Here is a 17,234-nt window from a genome sequence, read left to right as displayed (position 1 = left end):
AAATATCGCACTGCTATTACAATACTATAGTAACTCAAAATATGTTAAATTCAAGACTAAAATTTTACTCTCTACATGTGAGCAATACCATCGTTAGAATATTGTAAGAACCAATGAAATGATATCTACTTCGACTCAAAATAAGGCAAACTTTTTGTGATCTAATTCTGGACAAAACCGTTGTTACTCAAAAATGACAAATAATATTTTCCCTTTTATTTTTAGATATATTTGGCAAATAGAAAATTGTTTAAATATCTATAGATACTTTAAGCTACACGTAAATTTTAATAATCTTTCACGGAAAGTGATTAATTCGTTTTTCATCGATTCTCAAAAAATGCACTTTTTGAGTTAATGCACTATTGTATTAACAGTGTGATATGAGAAATAGATTAAACAAGTGCAATACCTTCTTTCGCGGTCGGCGGGGGAGTTCCAAAGCGAATGAGTCGTGATTTTTTGATATTCAAATCTTCTTGAGACTCGTTGGACCTCCTCTTGAGTTGTGGTTGGGCGACTGGCGACGGCTCCTTCGCTGGATTACGCGTGTAGTGCTCCAAAATACGGCTCGCCGCTGTCAGCAACAGTAAAGGTTGATTAAGAACCTTCTTTTTCCATTTCCCTTTGGTTCCAAACAATCAAAAACAAAACCACGTCTTATAATGTCAATATAACGCCTACAAAGCCATTCAGTAATGATTGAGATACTTTACTATTCTATTACGTATAATACAATAACATACAACACGTTTTAACCCGGCGCTTTATTAACTTGGGTTTAAATCGGGTTAAAACCCATTAATGCCAGAAATCGAGAGCTAAAACAATGTACAGCTAATTACTTGTTGTAAATCGAGTTTTGTTCAAATTCAACAATATTATTACAAAATTTTTATTACTTTCTGATCTAGACAATTCGATTTAATACAAAAAATTTTTAGATTGTATGCAATTGAATCGATTTTTATAGAAATCGAATTGTATTGTGCATCCTTGGTAGTCAGAATCCACAGGATTGCAAGGTAAGTATATAATGTGAAGGCGACTCTTTTTTGTCTAAAAAAGATTTCTTTCCATCGAAATTTGTAATACGTATGGAATTATACCAAATTCCATATTCGGCGTTACCAACCACGATTTTGGGCAGAAATGGGTTAAAACTTTGGGTAAAAAACTGCCGGGTTGATTCGGTTTTAACCCACTGCCCATATACAATGACATTTTTCCTAATTCAAGTACTTACGGGAAGAGGGTTGCGCAACAGTGGTGCGGCCGGTGACTGCCGCGACAGGCACTTTTGCGACCGCGCTAGCAGTGAGGGTAGCTGTGGTCGTGGTGCTAAGCACGCGGTCGCGCGCAGTTATCTCATGAACTTGCTTAGCATGTCTGTAAAATTATCAAAAACATTGTTAAAGTTATTAACAAATGACTTGTTTGTTTATACAAACAACCTTTGACAATCGCGGTTGATCAGCAGTTTAGTTTATATGATCTGACGGGTTGGTGTCCCCAACTCGACGTCAAGGCGCCTAATTTTTGCGTATGATGGGTGCAGGGTCCCATTCAAGCTCCTCCAGAAATCCCAGCATCCTATTAGGTTTGCTGAAGACTTCGAAGAACGACCTCGGCACTCCACGGTACTTCGCCGCGTAGTCGGCCACGCCGAAGCATTGTACAGCTTGGAATTAGCAACATTGAGCATTTAGAAATAAGGAAGACCCATCTCGAGTAAATTTTTTCCTCTCTTCACAAACTCGTGCATATAAAAATGTAACTAAACTACTTTAAGTAAGGCTGAAACTCACATGAGATAGGTATATTATCTAGTTCTTAGGTTTTCGCGATTGTTACACATAGGAAATGAAACAATTTTTCCGGATTTATATCGCGTATATTTGTTGTCCCATGGTCACGGTTGACTATCAACCGTGACCATGGGACCTGTAAAGGGCCCTGAAACGTCGGTTTGTTTGAAAAAACAAATATACGCGATTTAAATCCGGAAAAATAGTTTCATTTCCTATAGGTATATTATTTTAAAAACTCACCGTAGTATAGCAATGACATCTCCCATTCTACTAATTCCCATATCTCTCAAATACTCCTTATTTAAGTCCAGCAACATGTCGTTTTGTATGCGATTCTCCGTGAACGTCAGGGCATATGTAGCTGACACATCAGACGGGATGCCCGCTGCTGTGAAGAAGTTCACCCACATACCTGGAAATTAATATCTTGTAAATTAAAAGAAATGACAACTATTCTAAGTAGAATAAGTAAGTGTATGGTATTTAAAAAAAATAGAGAGGAATCCCGTTAGAAATTATTTGAGGACCAGGGAATATTTTTTTTTTATAATACCACGTGGTGGGACAAATAAGTTGTGCGCCTGATGCTTAAGCTACACGCCTGTCCATAACGGTTGCAGTGCCACTCAGAGCTTTAAATCGCAAAAATCTGAATATATAAAATATATCATGCAAAAATAAAAAAGTTATAACTTTATTTATTATTTCATTTGCAAAAAAACCTGGTTTTTGATATCATTGTGCAAGTTTTGTAATAATATTTAATTTTTAAAATATCTACATAATAGTGAGTCTCCAGCGGTAAATAAATACTAGGTGAAGCCTTCAATACTGTTTTATTTTAAGTAAAATCATTGTCGTGCTTCATGTATGTTGAAGAATAGTCTTATCGTTTATTATTTGTTTTTTAAATATTTTTTCATTGATTGTATATGCTTAACAAATTTTAAAAGTGAAACTAATAGATCTGATATCATATGAAAGAATTAATTTCACATATTCCATAAAGTTATTGATTTTATTTTATATACCATAGTTTTCGATCTATTTCTATGTATAAAGAGTAAAAATCAGAAATAATCATTTAGACATTATTCAAATTCTTACAAAAACATTTGCATGCATATACTAAATAACATATGTGGTGGAAATGGTGCTGCACAAAACAAATCCCTTACAAAACACAGCTTTTATATAAGGTCATTTAATTTTGTAAACCATCCAACATCCTCACAGAAGTATATTTATTACTAATCATGAATTGCAACCTTTGTTCCATGACTTTTAGTAATAGTTCAGACTTTACTTTCATATCAAAGTATTTACACAGATCACTCTACATGGTGATAACTCTGTATGGTGACAAAAGAACACACATGCGATTGTGTATGGGGTGAGGGTCGTAAAGGACTAAAGGACGACACTTGCACGTTTGCACTTACTACACTACCTTTTTACTACCAAATACAGATCTAAAACGTGTCAGATAGTACAACAAAAACAGAAAAGTTTAATTTTGGTAAATTTATTAGGATTTTTAAAGTCATGAAATAAAAAATTATGTTAGAAACATTGACTTACAAATAAATGGATGACGGGTCTAATACAAAAACCACGAAAAAATGTCCCAAGTCAACCTATTCGAAATTTAAATTGTAATGTCATCGCAGTATCGCGCTGTCAGTCGAACAAATGAAGACTAAAGCGGAGTTTGACGCTCTGTATATGATTTTAGCGCCTTACAAGTGCGGACACTTTTTAGTGCGGACCCGACGTCCATATAATTGTAAGTCAATGGTTAGAAATATAGTCAGTACTGTCAGAGCATGGATGTGCAATCTTTTACATACTGGCCGGTGTGACATTGAGAGTTATTCTTTTTCAAATTTAAATTTACTTTTATTACCTCATAGAGCTCTCTTCATGTCAAGTTGCGTTTTATTCATGTTATTTGTTTTGGATATGTTTTAATAAGGATCTTTATTAAAATATTAAAATCAGTTTTCTCATTTATTGATAGAGCCAGAGGAGCTCTATCAAGTACGCGAGAGTTACTATTTTACAAATAACTGTGAATCAAGCTTAAATATCAACATGGTAATCAAATCTAGATATTCGTTTGTTTCTCAAAATGTGGGCTATTTTAGAATAGAATAAAAATTTATTGCAATTTAAAATATATTCTACACTTTCTGACAATACATGGTGCTGTAGTAACCTGTAGACACAGTAGCACCACAATATTTCATTTAACTGTATCACACAGATTTCTTACTACTACATTAGTAATAAACAGTCTTTTGCACCCTGTATATAACCATATTTTATTATGCATTTTTATATTGTATACTGTATTCTTAATCCACATCCAAAGCTTTATTTATACAAGTGAGCGTAGGTTTCAAGGATACATTTCAATTTTGAATTGCGAAATATTAAAAAGCATTCTGCGAACTTTAGAGCATCTGTTGCTTATTATTACATATTTTAATTGCTTTATTCGTTCAATGCTTGGACATAAATGTTTACTTCTGCATTTAAAGCAAAAAAACAAAAGAAATACCACGCAAAATATGATCTCACCTCACGACATAAAAAAAGTACGTTGTTCTAATTATAAATACATAAAAATGAGGGACAATATCCGTAAACAATACTCACTGGTAAGGCTCGAATCTATTTTACTAGTAGAGGAACTCATTTTTTCCACTTAAATAACAAAATTTCACTTGATTTCTTTATTTTCATTCATTAAATTAAAATACCGGAATCCGCCATCCCAGAAATAATTTGAACCATAGATTAAATAAATATGTTGTCTCTTCTTTTTTTTTTTCATTTCACAATTATTTTCTTAAATTTTATGCACTTCCCGGGTGGCAATTGGGGGACCAATGATAAAATTTTTTTCCTTAAAAGTCAGAGTTCAATGTCAGTGTTGATTGATCATATTGGCCGTTTTAGATCCTTTGCATTCAAAGCAAAGACTACTTAGTGAACTACATTTATGTTCAGGCCACACAGAGACGGCCGCGGAATCGTTCTGGGCGCAGGAATTTTTATACGAGCAGACGCGCGTTTGAATGTGGCAGAGTTCATATAAACTCGTACATTACAAAAATTCCCGCGCCCGGATCGCTTCCGCGTCCGCCTCAGTATGGCCAGAGCATTAAAGGTTGTGAGTATAGTGTTCTGTGATTAAAGGCCATTGTACGTTTCGCATTGAGCTTTTCATAGAGGCTGGACTTGGTTGTATGCTGTAAGAGCCAGGCCCCATCGTTGAACAGAAGTACTAAATTGTATCAACCGTGTTACTCAGTCTCAAATACCCAATATGTTCAAAACGAATATTCATTGCATAAGCCAATATGTTATTAACTTCTCGACATAGATATAAATAGATGTATAGCTATGATTTTGTATACCTAAAAAAGGTACCTAACCTAAAAAAGGGTGTAATAGGTCTCTGATCTGTAGAATGTAAAGTTTTAACTATAATATTTTGGTGGATCTGTACCGTTGTCCAAAATAAAGAATTATATAGGTAACTAAGACAGAATTAAGTTAACCAAAGAATATTCTTATCGTCCTTATTATTTCGCCTTTTATTATTAAACTTGAATATTTATATTAAATTCTCGCCTCTACTATGGCCTATAAAATAAATTTTGAATTTTAAATGAGACAGACAACGGCAGATGTCAAAAACTCCGGTTCATCAATACGTGCCGTATCGAGCAGTACTTAAACGATAAATAAATCCGTTTTCAGAACTTTAACCTAGGTTAAAACTCTGTAATATTCATAATCCTATTCTATATACATTTAAATAACTTATAAAGTGATAATTTCCGACTTTTTATCAAACTGTATTGATGAGGTTTTCAACATTCTCATTAATTTGTTCTGAAGGTTCTTCGCGGTTATTCACCTCGCTTTCTATTTCACGGTTCTCAAGTGTTTCCATAGTTCTCAGGTGAAGATTGTCATCAATTTAAAAAAGTATAAAAACACTACGTTAAATGTTGTCATAACAAACGTAAATAAATTGTCATTCTTCTTTCAAAAAATCTTTATCAATATTACATAAAATTAAAAAATTGTGAATTTATAAAACTTATTACAAATTTTAATCTATATGTTTTTGTTCAGTACAATTAATTAACTTCTGTGTATATTTTGTCTTCGTCTAGATTTATTTATGGAGATTCCAGATTAATTCATGCGTTAGGTTCAATGGTAAATTGTGAAAGCGGTTTATAATAGGTTTTGGCTGTTCATTTTATAAACCTACTCGTCAGAGCTACAAATCTAATAACAGTTTTTATGCTAAGATTCTGCACGCATGTATCAGCGTATACGGAATACTGATTAAAAATCTTTTTATGAATGCGCTTTCTACAGCAACAGTATTGGTGACAGGATGTTCATGTAATGGCCACCGCCCCCCCAGCTGACCCTTCTCCTGTCACTGAGCAAAAGCCGAGCTGTAATTGCCCAGATTTATCTACCATACAAAAAGTAGACATCGATAAAGACGGTACCTACAAATACGTCGCCTTCACAGTCTGCGACCCCAAGGTTCGAACAGGAGCAATTCCTGTTGTCATCGTCAGAGGATATAAAAGGTTCATAGACTTTGAGGAGATTATAGAAGAGGTAACATGTGTAATTATAATTTTCAATATTAAATATAAAATAATAATTTTCTGCAGTAGGTACTGTACGTATCTAACAAAAACAACAGCGTATTGAAAATGAGAAAAGAAAATGGAGTGGTCTGTAATAAGCAATGATCGGAATTGAGGGAGTTAAGTATGAACGTTTTCTTAGTGTTGTGGACGTACCCAATTCGTCATCACTGCTAAGAAAATTTATTTCTTTACTGTTTATTTTGTAGACATTCCCAAATATAGTGTGTTGATTTGCATTCTCGCTATAGTTAAGAAATTATAATATAAATAATACTAAATCATCTAAAAATATTAAAAAATATGTTGTGTTAAATATTATGACTAATTGTATCTAGTAAAGTTTTGCAAAAATCGAATGCACCGCGTCCGGGCAGTGACCCCAACGGGGCCCGAGCAAGCCCGAGCGAGCGCTCGGCCACTCGGCATTTCGGATACGTATTTTTTTTTATAATACCAAGTGATAGGACGAACAAGTCGTGCGCCTGGTAGTAAGCCACACGCCTGCCCATAACTGCTGCAATGTTACTCAGAGCTTTAAATGGCAAAGATCTTAGTGGGTGGTGCTGCCACTGCGCCCTTCACCCTGAGACATAAGTAGACAAGTCCCATGTGCCTGTAATTTCGCTAGCACCCTTACCCTTCACAACCGGAACACAGTAATGCGACCATTATTACTTGGCGGTAGAAATATCAACACATTGTATAGGTTGTCTCATGTTTATTTTTTAAATGACTAATGTATTTAAATTCGTGAGTACCCATAGAAACACAATCACAATATTATTTTTTGACACAATAATTTGTAGCAAACTACTTTATAGGAAATAGCAGTTTGTCGGCATTGTACTCAAATTTCTATAAATGATTCGCAAATTCGAATATAATCAGTTCCGAGAAATCCCGGATTTCGAAGAAGGGAATGTTTAGTTCAATTTAGTTTATTTCTCCCAACATTACAAATTTCATACGAATACAATTACATGTCATTTTGTACTACTCTTCGAAAAGTCAGTTTACAAAATAATTAAGAAATAATTATATAATAGTAAATCATAAGTACACAATAGTATCCATATACAAAATTAACATAATTAATTACGCTAATAAATAATTGAATTAAATTAACAATGTCAAGTGTATTCAAGGATTATTAATAAGTAACTAATAAATGTATATTACAGTATAATAATACGGTGAATGGCAAATTCATTAATAAATATAATAATTAACACAATGTACACTTTATTCTTTAGTTCAGCTAAATTAAGTCCCTTAACTCCGATCACTGGTCTCATATTATTAAAAAGGATGGACGTAGATGGTAGAGTGAAATACGTTGATTTAAAGAGACATGTTTATTGTTCGGTCTCCAGATTATGAGTAAGTGAATAATACAATATAAAATAAAACAAACTTAACTGCTAACCAAGCAATACGCACCACATGTTGCAGTTAGACTATAAATATAGTCTATCTATACCACGCTGGTAATAAGGCATCTCATGGATTTTACTAGATCTAAGTTTAAAACAATGTACGTACATGGTTTATAAGTCGGTTAGTAATTAGATATCGTCACCTTAGAGTGAAAACCTCGCATATACGCATTTTGACATAGTTTTTTTTTTTCAGGCCACATGACCCATATATTTACCTTAAGGCCTAACATACAATATAATAAAACACTATTTCGACTCATCCGTAGAACAAAGACCTATGTGCAAGATGCTGCTTATTCTCGGGACATTGTACATTTCGTTTGTTGTTCTTGACTGCGGATAACCATAGTCAAGATCGGCTGTTGTTCGATTTTGTACTTCTGAAACGAAATAATAAATACATAAAAAATCTGAAATCACTTTTATATAGGCCTTGTGAACAACGAGATTATGTTTTAACCTCTTTTCGCCGTATAATCACATCGCACTTTGTTCTTCGGATGAGTCGATTTGTAACTAATCTGCACGAATGGCACTTGTCGGAGACGTGTGCCGCAATCTGGTGTCAGGTAACCGGCCGCGGAATCGCCGATATAATATGACACCCTTCGACCAAAATTCTTCCTTCATGAAGGTCGACAGATGTTCGGTCGGTACTCTCACCACAAACAAATTGAAATGTACATTGTGGCGGGACTCCAACCGCTCGACCCTCAGGGTGTATTCGGCTTTGTGTCATGGGTGTCATGGTGTTATGGGTTGTGGGTTAAACCTCGATTAAGGCTGGTGGGCTTCCTCTTCTTCTTCTTCACTTTTGTGAAGCTTTCCTCGTCGCACCCGTCCATCTGCCTCTGTGGTTCAGAGACAGGCACAAGAAGATTACTTCGTCTCTTAGCAGATTGCCGCCGCTCGTGTTTCAAAGTGACGGGTCGGTTACTAGAAGCGGCTACAGCGGCGTGTGCACGTGTAGGGATTGATGTGTATCGCATGACGTTTCCGCCGAGGCGGAGGAACGAGCAGCGCGGAGCATCACGCACGGTGGCAACAGCGATCGGTGCATTCGAATGTGACGACTCGACACTGCAAATGGATGCATTTTGCGCCCCACGACGCATATTTACATTAGAGGCTTCTGGTGACCTACATACCGAAGCAGCGTTGCTTAAAAACGCAACTTGGGCACGCAGCTCACTTACGGTGTTATCCGAAGCATCTAATTTACATTGTAACTCGGCTAAGCTCGACTTCAGAGACGTAATGTCCTTCAGCAGCCTAGTGACATCAACATGGTCGAAATTGACTGGGGGCAGCTTGTGCAACTCCTTCGCCACGAATGTGGGCACGTCGTGCGGGTCATTCTCCTTCAGGAGTTTTTCTGATTTTTGTTGAAAAATAACTTATTTATAAACTTCTTGCTCAAATATATTATTAAAGTAATGTAGTATGTGAAAGGTATAATATAATTAATTGAAATGCTAACTACAGACATTATTGCGTTTATTACATTTTACATCACATTTTTATCTTCGTCCTGAAAAATTTACATAGAAATCACACACGTGGTATTCACTCTAAGACGACGATATGGGTATATGTTCTCCGAAAAATGGATTTTATTGTTATTGTAATTTAACATTTTCAATGTAACTTGTTTTTAGAGACTGTACTTAGTACAAACGAAGTACTTCACGCCTACACCATAATAACATGTAATAACAGTGTAGTAAATACTGTCACTCCTCACAAGGTATGTTCCACAAATCCAATGATAAAATGACAAAGACTACCAGACATTTTGAACACCCTTGCAGTAGAACCAAGTTGACTTTGCTTGAGCGTTCAAGGGCGATGATAAGTAAATTGTTTGAGTACTAATTTAAAAATCTTTTCAATATTTTAAAGAAGTTCAAAAGTCCATTTTCAATTTAAAGAACTTTTAATCTGTTTAGTAATGTGTCAATGACATTGGCGCTGAAAACGAATAAATATAATAAAAATAAAATAAACACCTAATATAAATATAATATCTTGGTGGGTATTTTTTCCATAAATCCCAACTGCGTAGCAAATACTATATTAGTGGAGATTTGTCGAAGAAAATTTTAGGATCCCCTAGTGGGGAATTTTTGTATGGGGATTTGTGGAACATATCACTCACGAACGTAGCAGCGCGACATGTATTTGTAACACCCACCGCGCGCCGTTTACGGACATTCGTTTAATTTCGCAGTACACTCGCGTAACACAGCTCGGTCCAGTCGTACCCGATGTTCCACAGGAGCGGTCCAAGGACTGACCCCTGTGGCACACCGCACGACACGCTCCTTCAACCCTTTTTTTTTTTTGACGGGGGGAAATCTTTATGGATACCCCTGAGCCCAGGGAGACTCAGAGGTTATGTGGGGACTCTCCCTCCAGGCTGGAGGGCCTACCCCACTAAAACCCCCCGGGTTTCCCTCTCGCCGGTTGAGTCGGCGCCGTGGGATCAGTGAACATTCACCACGACGCCGCCCGGCCGCCCTAGCTTACGCCAGGGCTCCCGCGCCAATGGAGGGGCGAGTTGGTTGTCCTCCGACCCGCCCCCCAGACGAGTGAGGCCGTGCAATGCAATGCAGGCTCCGGAGTCCCTGTCCAGAGCCCGCTGGTCTCACTAGGGGATCAGGCGAGCAGCGAACTGCGTTCGCCTTCTCCCCGTAGATCTGCGCCGGAGCGGGTGCGCGTCCGCCGCGTCCTCGCGCACCCGCTCCGCGGCCTCCTTTTGCGACATAACCTCTGCGCAAAAGGAGGCCACCGCCTCGCAGGACTCCTCGCTATCGAGCATGGCGGCAACCACGCTCGGCAGCGAGAGGTCCTGCCCTACAGTCCCCGTCAGAGTGCGGCGCTGCTCATCCCACCGGCTACACACCTCTAGGGTGTGCTGCGCAGTGTCATCCGCAGCGCCGCACTCGTGGCACGACGGGGACGGTTCCCTCCTCGCCACCTTGTGCAGGTAGTGACCGAAGCAGCCGTGCCCGGTCAGCACCTGCACAAGGTGGTACGACAGTGGCCCGTGGGACCGGTTTACCCACTCTACGAGGACAGGGCGGATCGCCTCTATGGTGCGACGGTCCTTCAACCCACCCCATCGCGGCTTGGAAATAGTACGGCCCTATCGGAGAGGTAGGACTCTACCGTCTTCCGTAAATACTCGGACACGCAATGGAACTTCAGCGCCTCTAGTATGGTGGTCCAGGGCAGTGGGTTGAAAGCGTTGGCGATATCAAGAGACACCGCCAAGAGCACTTCGCGATAGCCCACCGCCTCGTCCTCCAGGTCCCTCAAGTGTGCAATGGACGACTAATAATACCTAATTTAACCGTCTGTCTATCGCTAGTAAGACCTGCTGTTATTACCTGTACTTAGAATGTTGTGTTTTGCGAATGTGGTGTTTAGCGAATATGGTGTTTTAAAAATGTATCTCTTGAATGAATGAATGAATATCTTGAGAATGTGGTATCTTGCGAATATGATATTTTGTGAACAAGATGTCTTGCGCATATCATGTTTTCCGAACATGATATTTACCGAATATGATATTCAGCGACAGAGGAGCCAAATATTATTGTATGAACATGTTTTACACATTTTTTTAGGTACAAGACGTACTACAACCCTTAATCTGTGAACCATTTATGGGAGGACGCATAACTCACAATTCAGTCAACAATACGATCCACATCTTCGGCACCGCTTTAGGCGTTGACAGGGGCAAGCCCGATCGTGAGTTTATCGCCAAGCTAGTCCGAGAACAATACCCAGGTTTCACAGTTACAACTGGCGAAAAGGACATCGTTAGCCCGCCACCATCGCCTTCTGGCACAACTGAAGCTCCTGCCACACCTGCAACTGCTACACCCTAACAGGAGAAAAGATAGAAAGGTTCAATAGCAACATACTTTTCTGTATTTACACAGACTAGATGCATTCCGTGCAAACTGACAACAAAGTCTAAGAAAACGTTATCTCTTGCGGTCGACTTGAAATCTAGGTACCTATTTATTTACGTGTTAAGGTGAATTCTCGTATTACAAATAACTGTGAGGGATCTGGGACTCTTGTGTATAGGCGCTTTGGGGCTCATGAGTAGTATCGGATAAAAAGTATCCTACTCATAAAAGTATCTAAACAAAAGTAGCGATCTCTCAACGTATCAATACTTTTGTCCTACAGATTTTTTCGCGTGATGGACACTGAGAAACGATTACGAAACGAAAACGGAAAATTTCAATTGAAATGTTTCTAATTATTTTTCTTCATTCTCATTCTTATAGAGGCAAAGGGTGGCATAAATTAGGTACATACATAGCCATGTCATTTGTGGTGAAGAAGGTTTGCCATTAAACAGAAAAAGTTGCTTGGAGGCTTGCGCTATGACATGAGGTGTCCTAAGTAGAAATTATCCGAAAGGATACGGTACGATACTTGTCAAAAAGTACTAATGCCAGAAAAATATCTAATGAAAGTATCGAGTACAAAATAATAGGTATCAAAAGGAAAAGTACTCGGTATCAAAAAGTATTGATACTTTTTCGATGTCCCTACTTGAGCAGGTTTTCAAATATGTAAACTTAACTATCGCGTTTGTGTTAAGATTTTAATTTAAACCTTATAAACATGTACATAATACATACCTTATAAGCATTTCAACGTATCACCAAGGACTTAGTTTATAAAAATATACAAAACCTATGTACGTCCATTGCTGGAACATGGTTTTCAATTTTGGTGTCCCTATTTTTAAAAAGACATTCTTATGTTGGAGAAGGTTCAGAGGAGAGCAACAAAAATGGTTCAGTCGACTTGAGTGTTGTTTGCTAAGCGACGATATGGAAGTCCTCGTTGAAACGAATCATGAGTTTAACCATAAGGTAGCTGCTGTACATTGTTGAGGAGTTCCTCCCATCTGTCTGCCGTTTCCTTCATCAGATCAACTCTCTATCACCATAGCGTTTAGTTTTACTGGAATTACACTTTCGTGTCTAGTTTTATAGAAATGGGCTAACGGAAAATGTGTGAAATTCAATAAACCGAATTCATCTCCTAATTTGCCACCCACTACTGAGGTACCGCCTATCCAACGAAAAAAAAATCATCGAGTAATCGTGTACGTAACGTACACAAAAAAAATACAGTCGAATACTTAAACTTCCAAAGTATAATGTGTTATATTACATTTGTCACCACCATTGAAAATTAAACATATCGATATCATGCATACAGCACTAGCCGTCACGTCAGATTGCGACACGCTAATATAAACCTAACCATATTAAATGTATGAAACCATTGACTTACAAATAAATGGACGACGGGTCTAATACAAAAACCACGAAAAAAATGTCCCAAGTCAACCTATGTGGGTCCAACAGTCCTAAAGGATTTAAACGTAGTGACATGTAAAGGAATATGAAAAAGCTAAAACGTTGAATTTAAATTGTAATGTCATCGCAGTACTGTCTAATTTTGCTTGCTTTGCTGTCAGTCGAACAAACGAAGACTAAAGCGTGAATGACGCTCTGTATACGATTTTAACGCCCTATAAGTTCGGACACTTTTTAGCGCGGACCCGACGTCCCTATAATTGTAAGTCAATGTATGAAACCGATATCGTTATGACGCGTCACGACACGCCACGTCAGACAAATGTAAATCCGGACAGTTGTTTATTAGGAATTCCTTTGTCTTTTTTAGTGTCAATCTTGGTGAAGATCTCTGTTATGGAGACTACTGCAAAACCGATAAAATGTACCTGTCACGAACTGGAATCCATACCTAGAGTAGACATTGACTCTGACGGTGTCTTCAAGTATGTCCTCGTGAAAGTCCATGCGGATCGTAACGGCGTAAAATTGCCCGCTTGCATGCCTTCTATCGCGCTTGTCAGGGGATACAAACGATGCAACAACCACACGGAAATTTTTAATGAGGTAGGAAATGTCCACGACGAACATTACATTAACTGACTTATCACGCAAATAGTTGTGGAGATGCGGAAATAAATCCATTTAACTAGCATAGTGAAACACCACTTACATCTAGTAGCAGTAGAGCTCCTTGAGAAAGAGTTCGCCCATGGAAGTACTGTCACTTTACCTACCCATGTCTGTCACCAAGCAGTAATATGAGCATTAATTACTACGTTCCGGTTTTAAAAGGACTTATCACACTGCATAAAATTGCCAATGGTTTTTCTGACGATGGCTTACTAAGGATGCTACTGTTCAGGATGCCGACTCGGTCTGTGAGTAATCAACGACTATTCAGTATACCCATTTCAAAAAACAATGTATCACAAAATAATCCTCTATATAGGATGTGTGGGTATTATAATGAAATATGTACTAATTGTGATATCTTTAACTGCAGTGTCCCAGCATTTAAGAGGTCACTGCTAGCATTAATGTAAAGTGAATAGCATATTCTCATTCTCTATTTTTTATTTCTCTCGATTTTTTTTTCTATGATTGATTTAGTGTCTGTTTAAGTATATCTAAATGTTTTAAAATGAATGCTGAGCACAGTAATAATTGGGCACAGATATGCCTGTTGTATTAATTTTTAAGTGTTTTTATTTTCCTCACTTTCTGTATCTGATGTCTGTACATTGTGCCATAAATAAAAAAAATCAACTATGTATGTCTCAGGATAATAGGCGCAGTGGTACTGTACCTCATATCTTTGCGATTTAAAGCTCTGAGTGACACTGCAACTGCTATGGACCGGCGTGTCGCTTAACACCAGGCGCAAGACTCGTTTATCATAAAAAAATGTGATAGGAAAATAGATACAAATAGTGGAGTTATATTCCCTTAACAGCGAGTCGAAGTCACGATGTCAAAAGATGACTACAGATTTGCTCGATATTTGACAATCAACACGTATAATCAAACAAAACGAGTAAATGTGTGGGCAACAGACGATCGATATCGTATTTTATATCGTTCAACGCGTGTAATTAGACAAAATCAAGTAAACGTCTAAGAAATAGACGATTGATATATTTATTTTTTGTCGATCGACACGTATAATCAGACAAAATTGAGTAAATATTGTGTAAGCAAGTAGCATTATTTCCGAAAAACAGTTATAGGTTAACCGTAATCTTAGAAACAAAAAAAAAGTTGCGACCTCTATACTCAGACTTGATAAAGTTAGAGCGTCATTTGTATGGCACTGTATACGTTTTTATAACAAAATTCCAAACATTGTACAAAATTTATCAGAAAAAATGTTTAAAGCTCAAAAATGTACTAATTAGAAAAGCTTACCTGTTATAAAATCAATGATTACATAGATTATACGAACGCATGGTGTACTTCCAGCTATTGAATGTTTGTGACGAAATAAAATGGGCCCCCTAATGACTAGTGGTTATATTTATTCCATAGTGTTGATCAACACTATGGAATAAAAGCGATGCCACACAGGCGCTGTTGACGCGTTCAATTTCAACGCACCGGCACTCGGTGCATCACAACGTAACACCGCCTACTTACGCACCGCAACACCCCTCCCCGTTTCGTCTCCTGTTCACCAGTTCAATACACCATATGGCATGTAGTTCTAATTTATATGTATATAGTACAATGCAGCGGCTTACCATTATTAGTAACATGTCTACTGTACATCGAGTATATAACCAGAAATAGAGACGAAATAAGGGTCATACATCCCTGGCAAGTCATCAGGCAAATGGACCTTATATGACTTTTAAATATCAACTCTCGTTTGCACTGAAATCACAAATTAGAAAGCTGAAATATACAGCGCCAACAACTAACCTGTGTGTACGTCTCCGTATATTCCAAGAATATTCTGTATTTATTGTAATAAAGATAATATATCTATGGGAGGGCTGTTCTATTCGGTGGTGTAGGAAAAGCAGCAAAACATCTAATTACAAAACAAACGGAATCACATTTTATCGGCAATTAAATTTTAAATATGTAATTGTTTCAATTTTCGTCCATTATAGCAAAGCTATTAAACTGGTTTATTCGAAGTGGAACAATTGACGACACCCGTCTACTTCGAATTCGGGATAGCCAATCTGAGCGCAATTGTCACCGTAATGATTTGGCAGAATAGTTTCGAATTAAATTACATTTCGTCTCTATTTCGGGTTATATACTTGATGCTACCGTATTATAACAGAAATTTTCATTTTTAGCTTAAAGCAAAAATGAAACCACTGGTCTGTGTGTCTCTTGGTGGGGGCAAAATTAAACATGAGCCGGGTTTGAAGAGGATCCACATCTACGGCAAGTCAGAAGGCCTGGGCAAGGCCGATCATATAATCACAGCAAAGGTCATCCAAGGGACATTAGCATACCATAAATACACAATCACGGCTGGTGATGAAGGCTAAAAATGTATGGACTCGTTGTTATTTCGTTAATTACATGCCAATTGTGAATAAATTATGCAAGTATAAGTTTAAGCTTAAATGACGTTTTTTTCAATTTTCACACAGCTATGCCACACGTAGGGCAAGTATTTTAAATACCACAGATAGAGAATTTTACTAAAAGAAGACTTCATTTTGATTTTAAAAACAATTTGAACTGCATTCAAAGATTTTTCGCCTGTCTGAACCAGGTATAGAACCCGCTGAATGTGAAAAAAACAAGCGCCTATAATTTTACTAAACTAATCGAAAGCCTCAACTAAAACGGTTCGCCTTATTATGCATAAGAATTATTTTCTTTTAAATAATGTATCATCTTAAATAAAAAGAAGACCATGAAAGAAGGATGGCGAAAGCTGACCCAATATCAACGAAGTGCCATTCATGGACTTTGCTAGTATAATTTTACGTATCAGTATCCGGCGAATTATCCGGTATCCGGCCGGATACCGGATAATTCCGGATATCCGTTTCATTTTAATTTTTTTCAGTCCAGTTCATTCCCTTGCAATTTATATCCCAATTTCTTCTTCATTTTTAAAGCTCCATCTTTTTGTTATAGCTCCATCGACACAATCGTTGATTCCGCCAACGTCTAGTTAGAGAAAACGTGCGTTTATTACTTAGAATTTGACTAGTGCTTTTCGATGACACAGTTCACTGAGAAAAGAATCTACATCTCCTTTTTTATATTCATTTAGTATATTAAATTTAATATATTCATTTTTTTGTGAAAATACTCCACTAATGTGTTATTATTGATGTAAAGATCGAACAAACACAACGAAAAATCCCTTCGATCAGTTTCTTATTCTTCCATCTCTTGTCAGCCGCTGATAGCGGT

The 17,234-nt window shown here is 37.4% G+C and overlaps 2 protein-coding genes across 3 annotated transcripts; one reads left to right on the top strand and one right to left on the bottom strand.

Annotated features, from left to right (window-relative positions):
- Window positions 1–395: 395 nt before the first annotated feature.
- Window positions 396–4,558, bottom strand: LOC113230049 (uncharacterized protein C19orf47 homolog). The gene is made up of 4 exons (XM_026463778.1): window positions 4,473–4,558; window positions 2,052–2,223; window positions 1,247–1,389; window positions 396–577 (listed from the first exon to the last, which is right to left on the bottom strand). Exons 1-4 carry the CDS (start codon window positions 4,510–4,512, stop codon window positions 396–398), a joined length of 537 nt encoding a protein of 178 aa, XP_026319563.1. The 5' UTR covers window positions 4,513–4,558.
- Window positions 4,559–6,094: 1,536 nt separating this feature from the next.
- On the top strand, window positions 6,095–16,384 carry LOC113230431 (sex-regulated protein janus-B-like). Of its 2 annotated transcripts, none has more exons than XR_003310491.1 (4): window positions 6,095–6,470; window positions 11,577–11,971; window positions 13,675–13,910; window positions 16,154–16,384. XR_003310491.1 is itself a non-coding variant. In XM_026464363.1 (4 exons), exons 1-4 carry the CDS (start codon window positions 6,246–6,248, stop codon window positions 16,349–16,351), a joined length of 786 nt encoding a protein of 261 aa, XP_026320148.1. In that variant the 5' UTR covers window positions 6,099–6,245; the 3' UTR covers window positions 16,352–16,384. The 2 variants fall into 2 exon arrangements, 1 of the variants encoding a protein (XP_026320148.1); XM_026464363.1 differs by having other exon boundaries at window positions 6,099–6,470; window positions 11,577–11,703.
- Window positions 16,385–17,234: the final 850 nt, after the last annotated feature.

The sequence above is a fragment of the Hyposmocoma kahamanoa genome, unplaced genomic scaffold (assembly GCF_003589595.1).
Source record: "Hyposmocoma kahamanoa isolate Upper Pololo Valley unplaced genomic scaffold, ASM358959v1 63, whole genome shotgun sequence".
NCBI classification, from domain to species: Eukaryota; Metazoa; Arthropoda; class Insecta; order Lepidoptera; family Cosmopterigidae; genus Hyposmocoma; species Hyposmocoma kahamanoa.
This window is presented reverse-complemented; position numbering and strand designations above follow the sequence as displayed.

Bases quoted from the DNA above. Each gene is read 5' to 3' on its own strand.
- LOC113230049 (XM_026463778.1), bottom strand. From the start codon at position 4,512: ATGAGTTCCTCTACTAGTAAAATAGATTCGAGCCTTACCA. The intron at 2,224-4,472 runs GTGAGTATTGTT...ATTAATTTCCAG, and splicing joins AATAGATTCGAGCCTTACCA to GTATGTGGGTGAACTTCTTC. The intron at 578-1,246 runs GTAAGTACTTGA...TGTTGCTGACAG, and splicing joins TGTTGCGCAACCCTCTTCCC to CGGCGAGCCGTATTTTGGAG.
- LOC113230431 (XM_026464363.1), top strand. From the start codon at position 6,246: ATGGCCACCGCCCCCCCAGCTGACCCTTCTCCTGTCACTGAGCAAAAG. The intron at 6,471-11,576 runs GTAACATGTGTA...ACATTTTTTTAG, and splicing joins TTGAGGAGATTATAGAAGAG to GTACAAGACGTACTACAACC. The intron at 11,704-13,674 runs GTGAGTTTATCG...TGTCTTTTTTAG, and splicing joins TGACAGGGGCAAGCCCGATC to TGTCAATCTTGGTGAAGATC.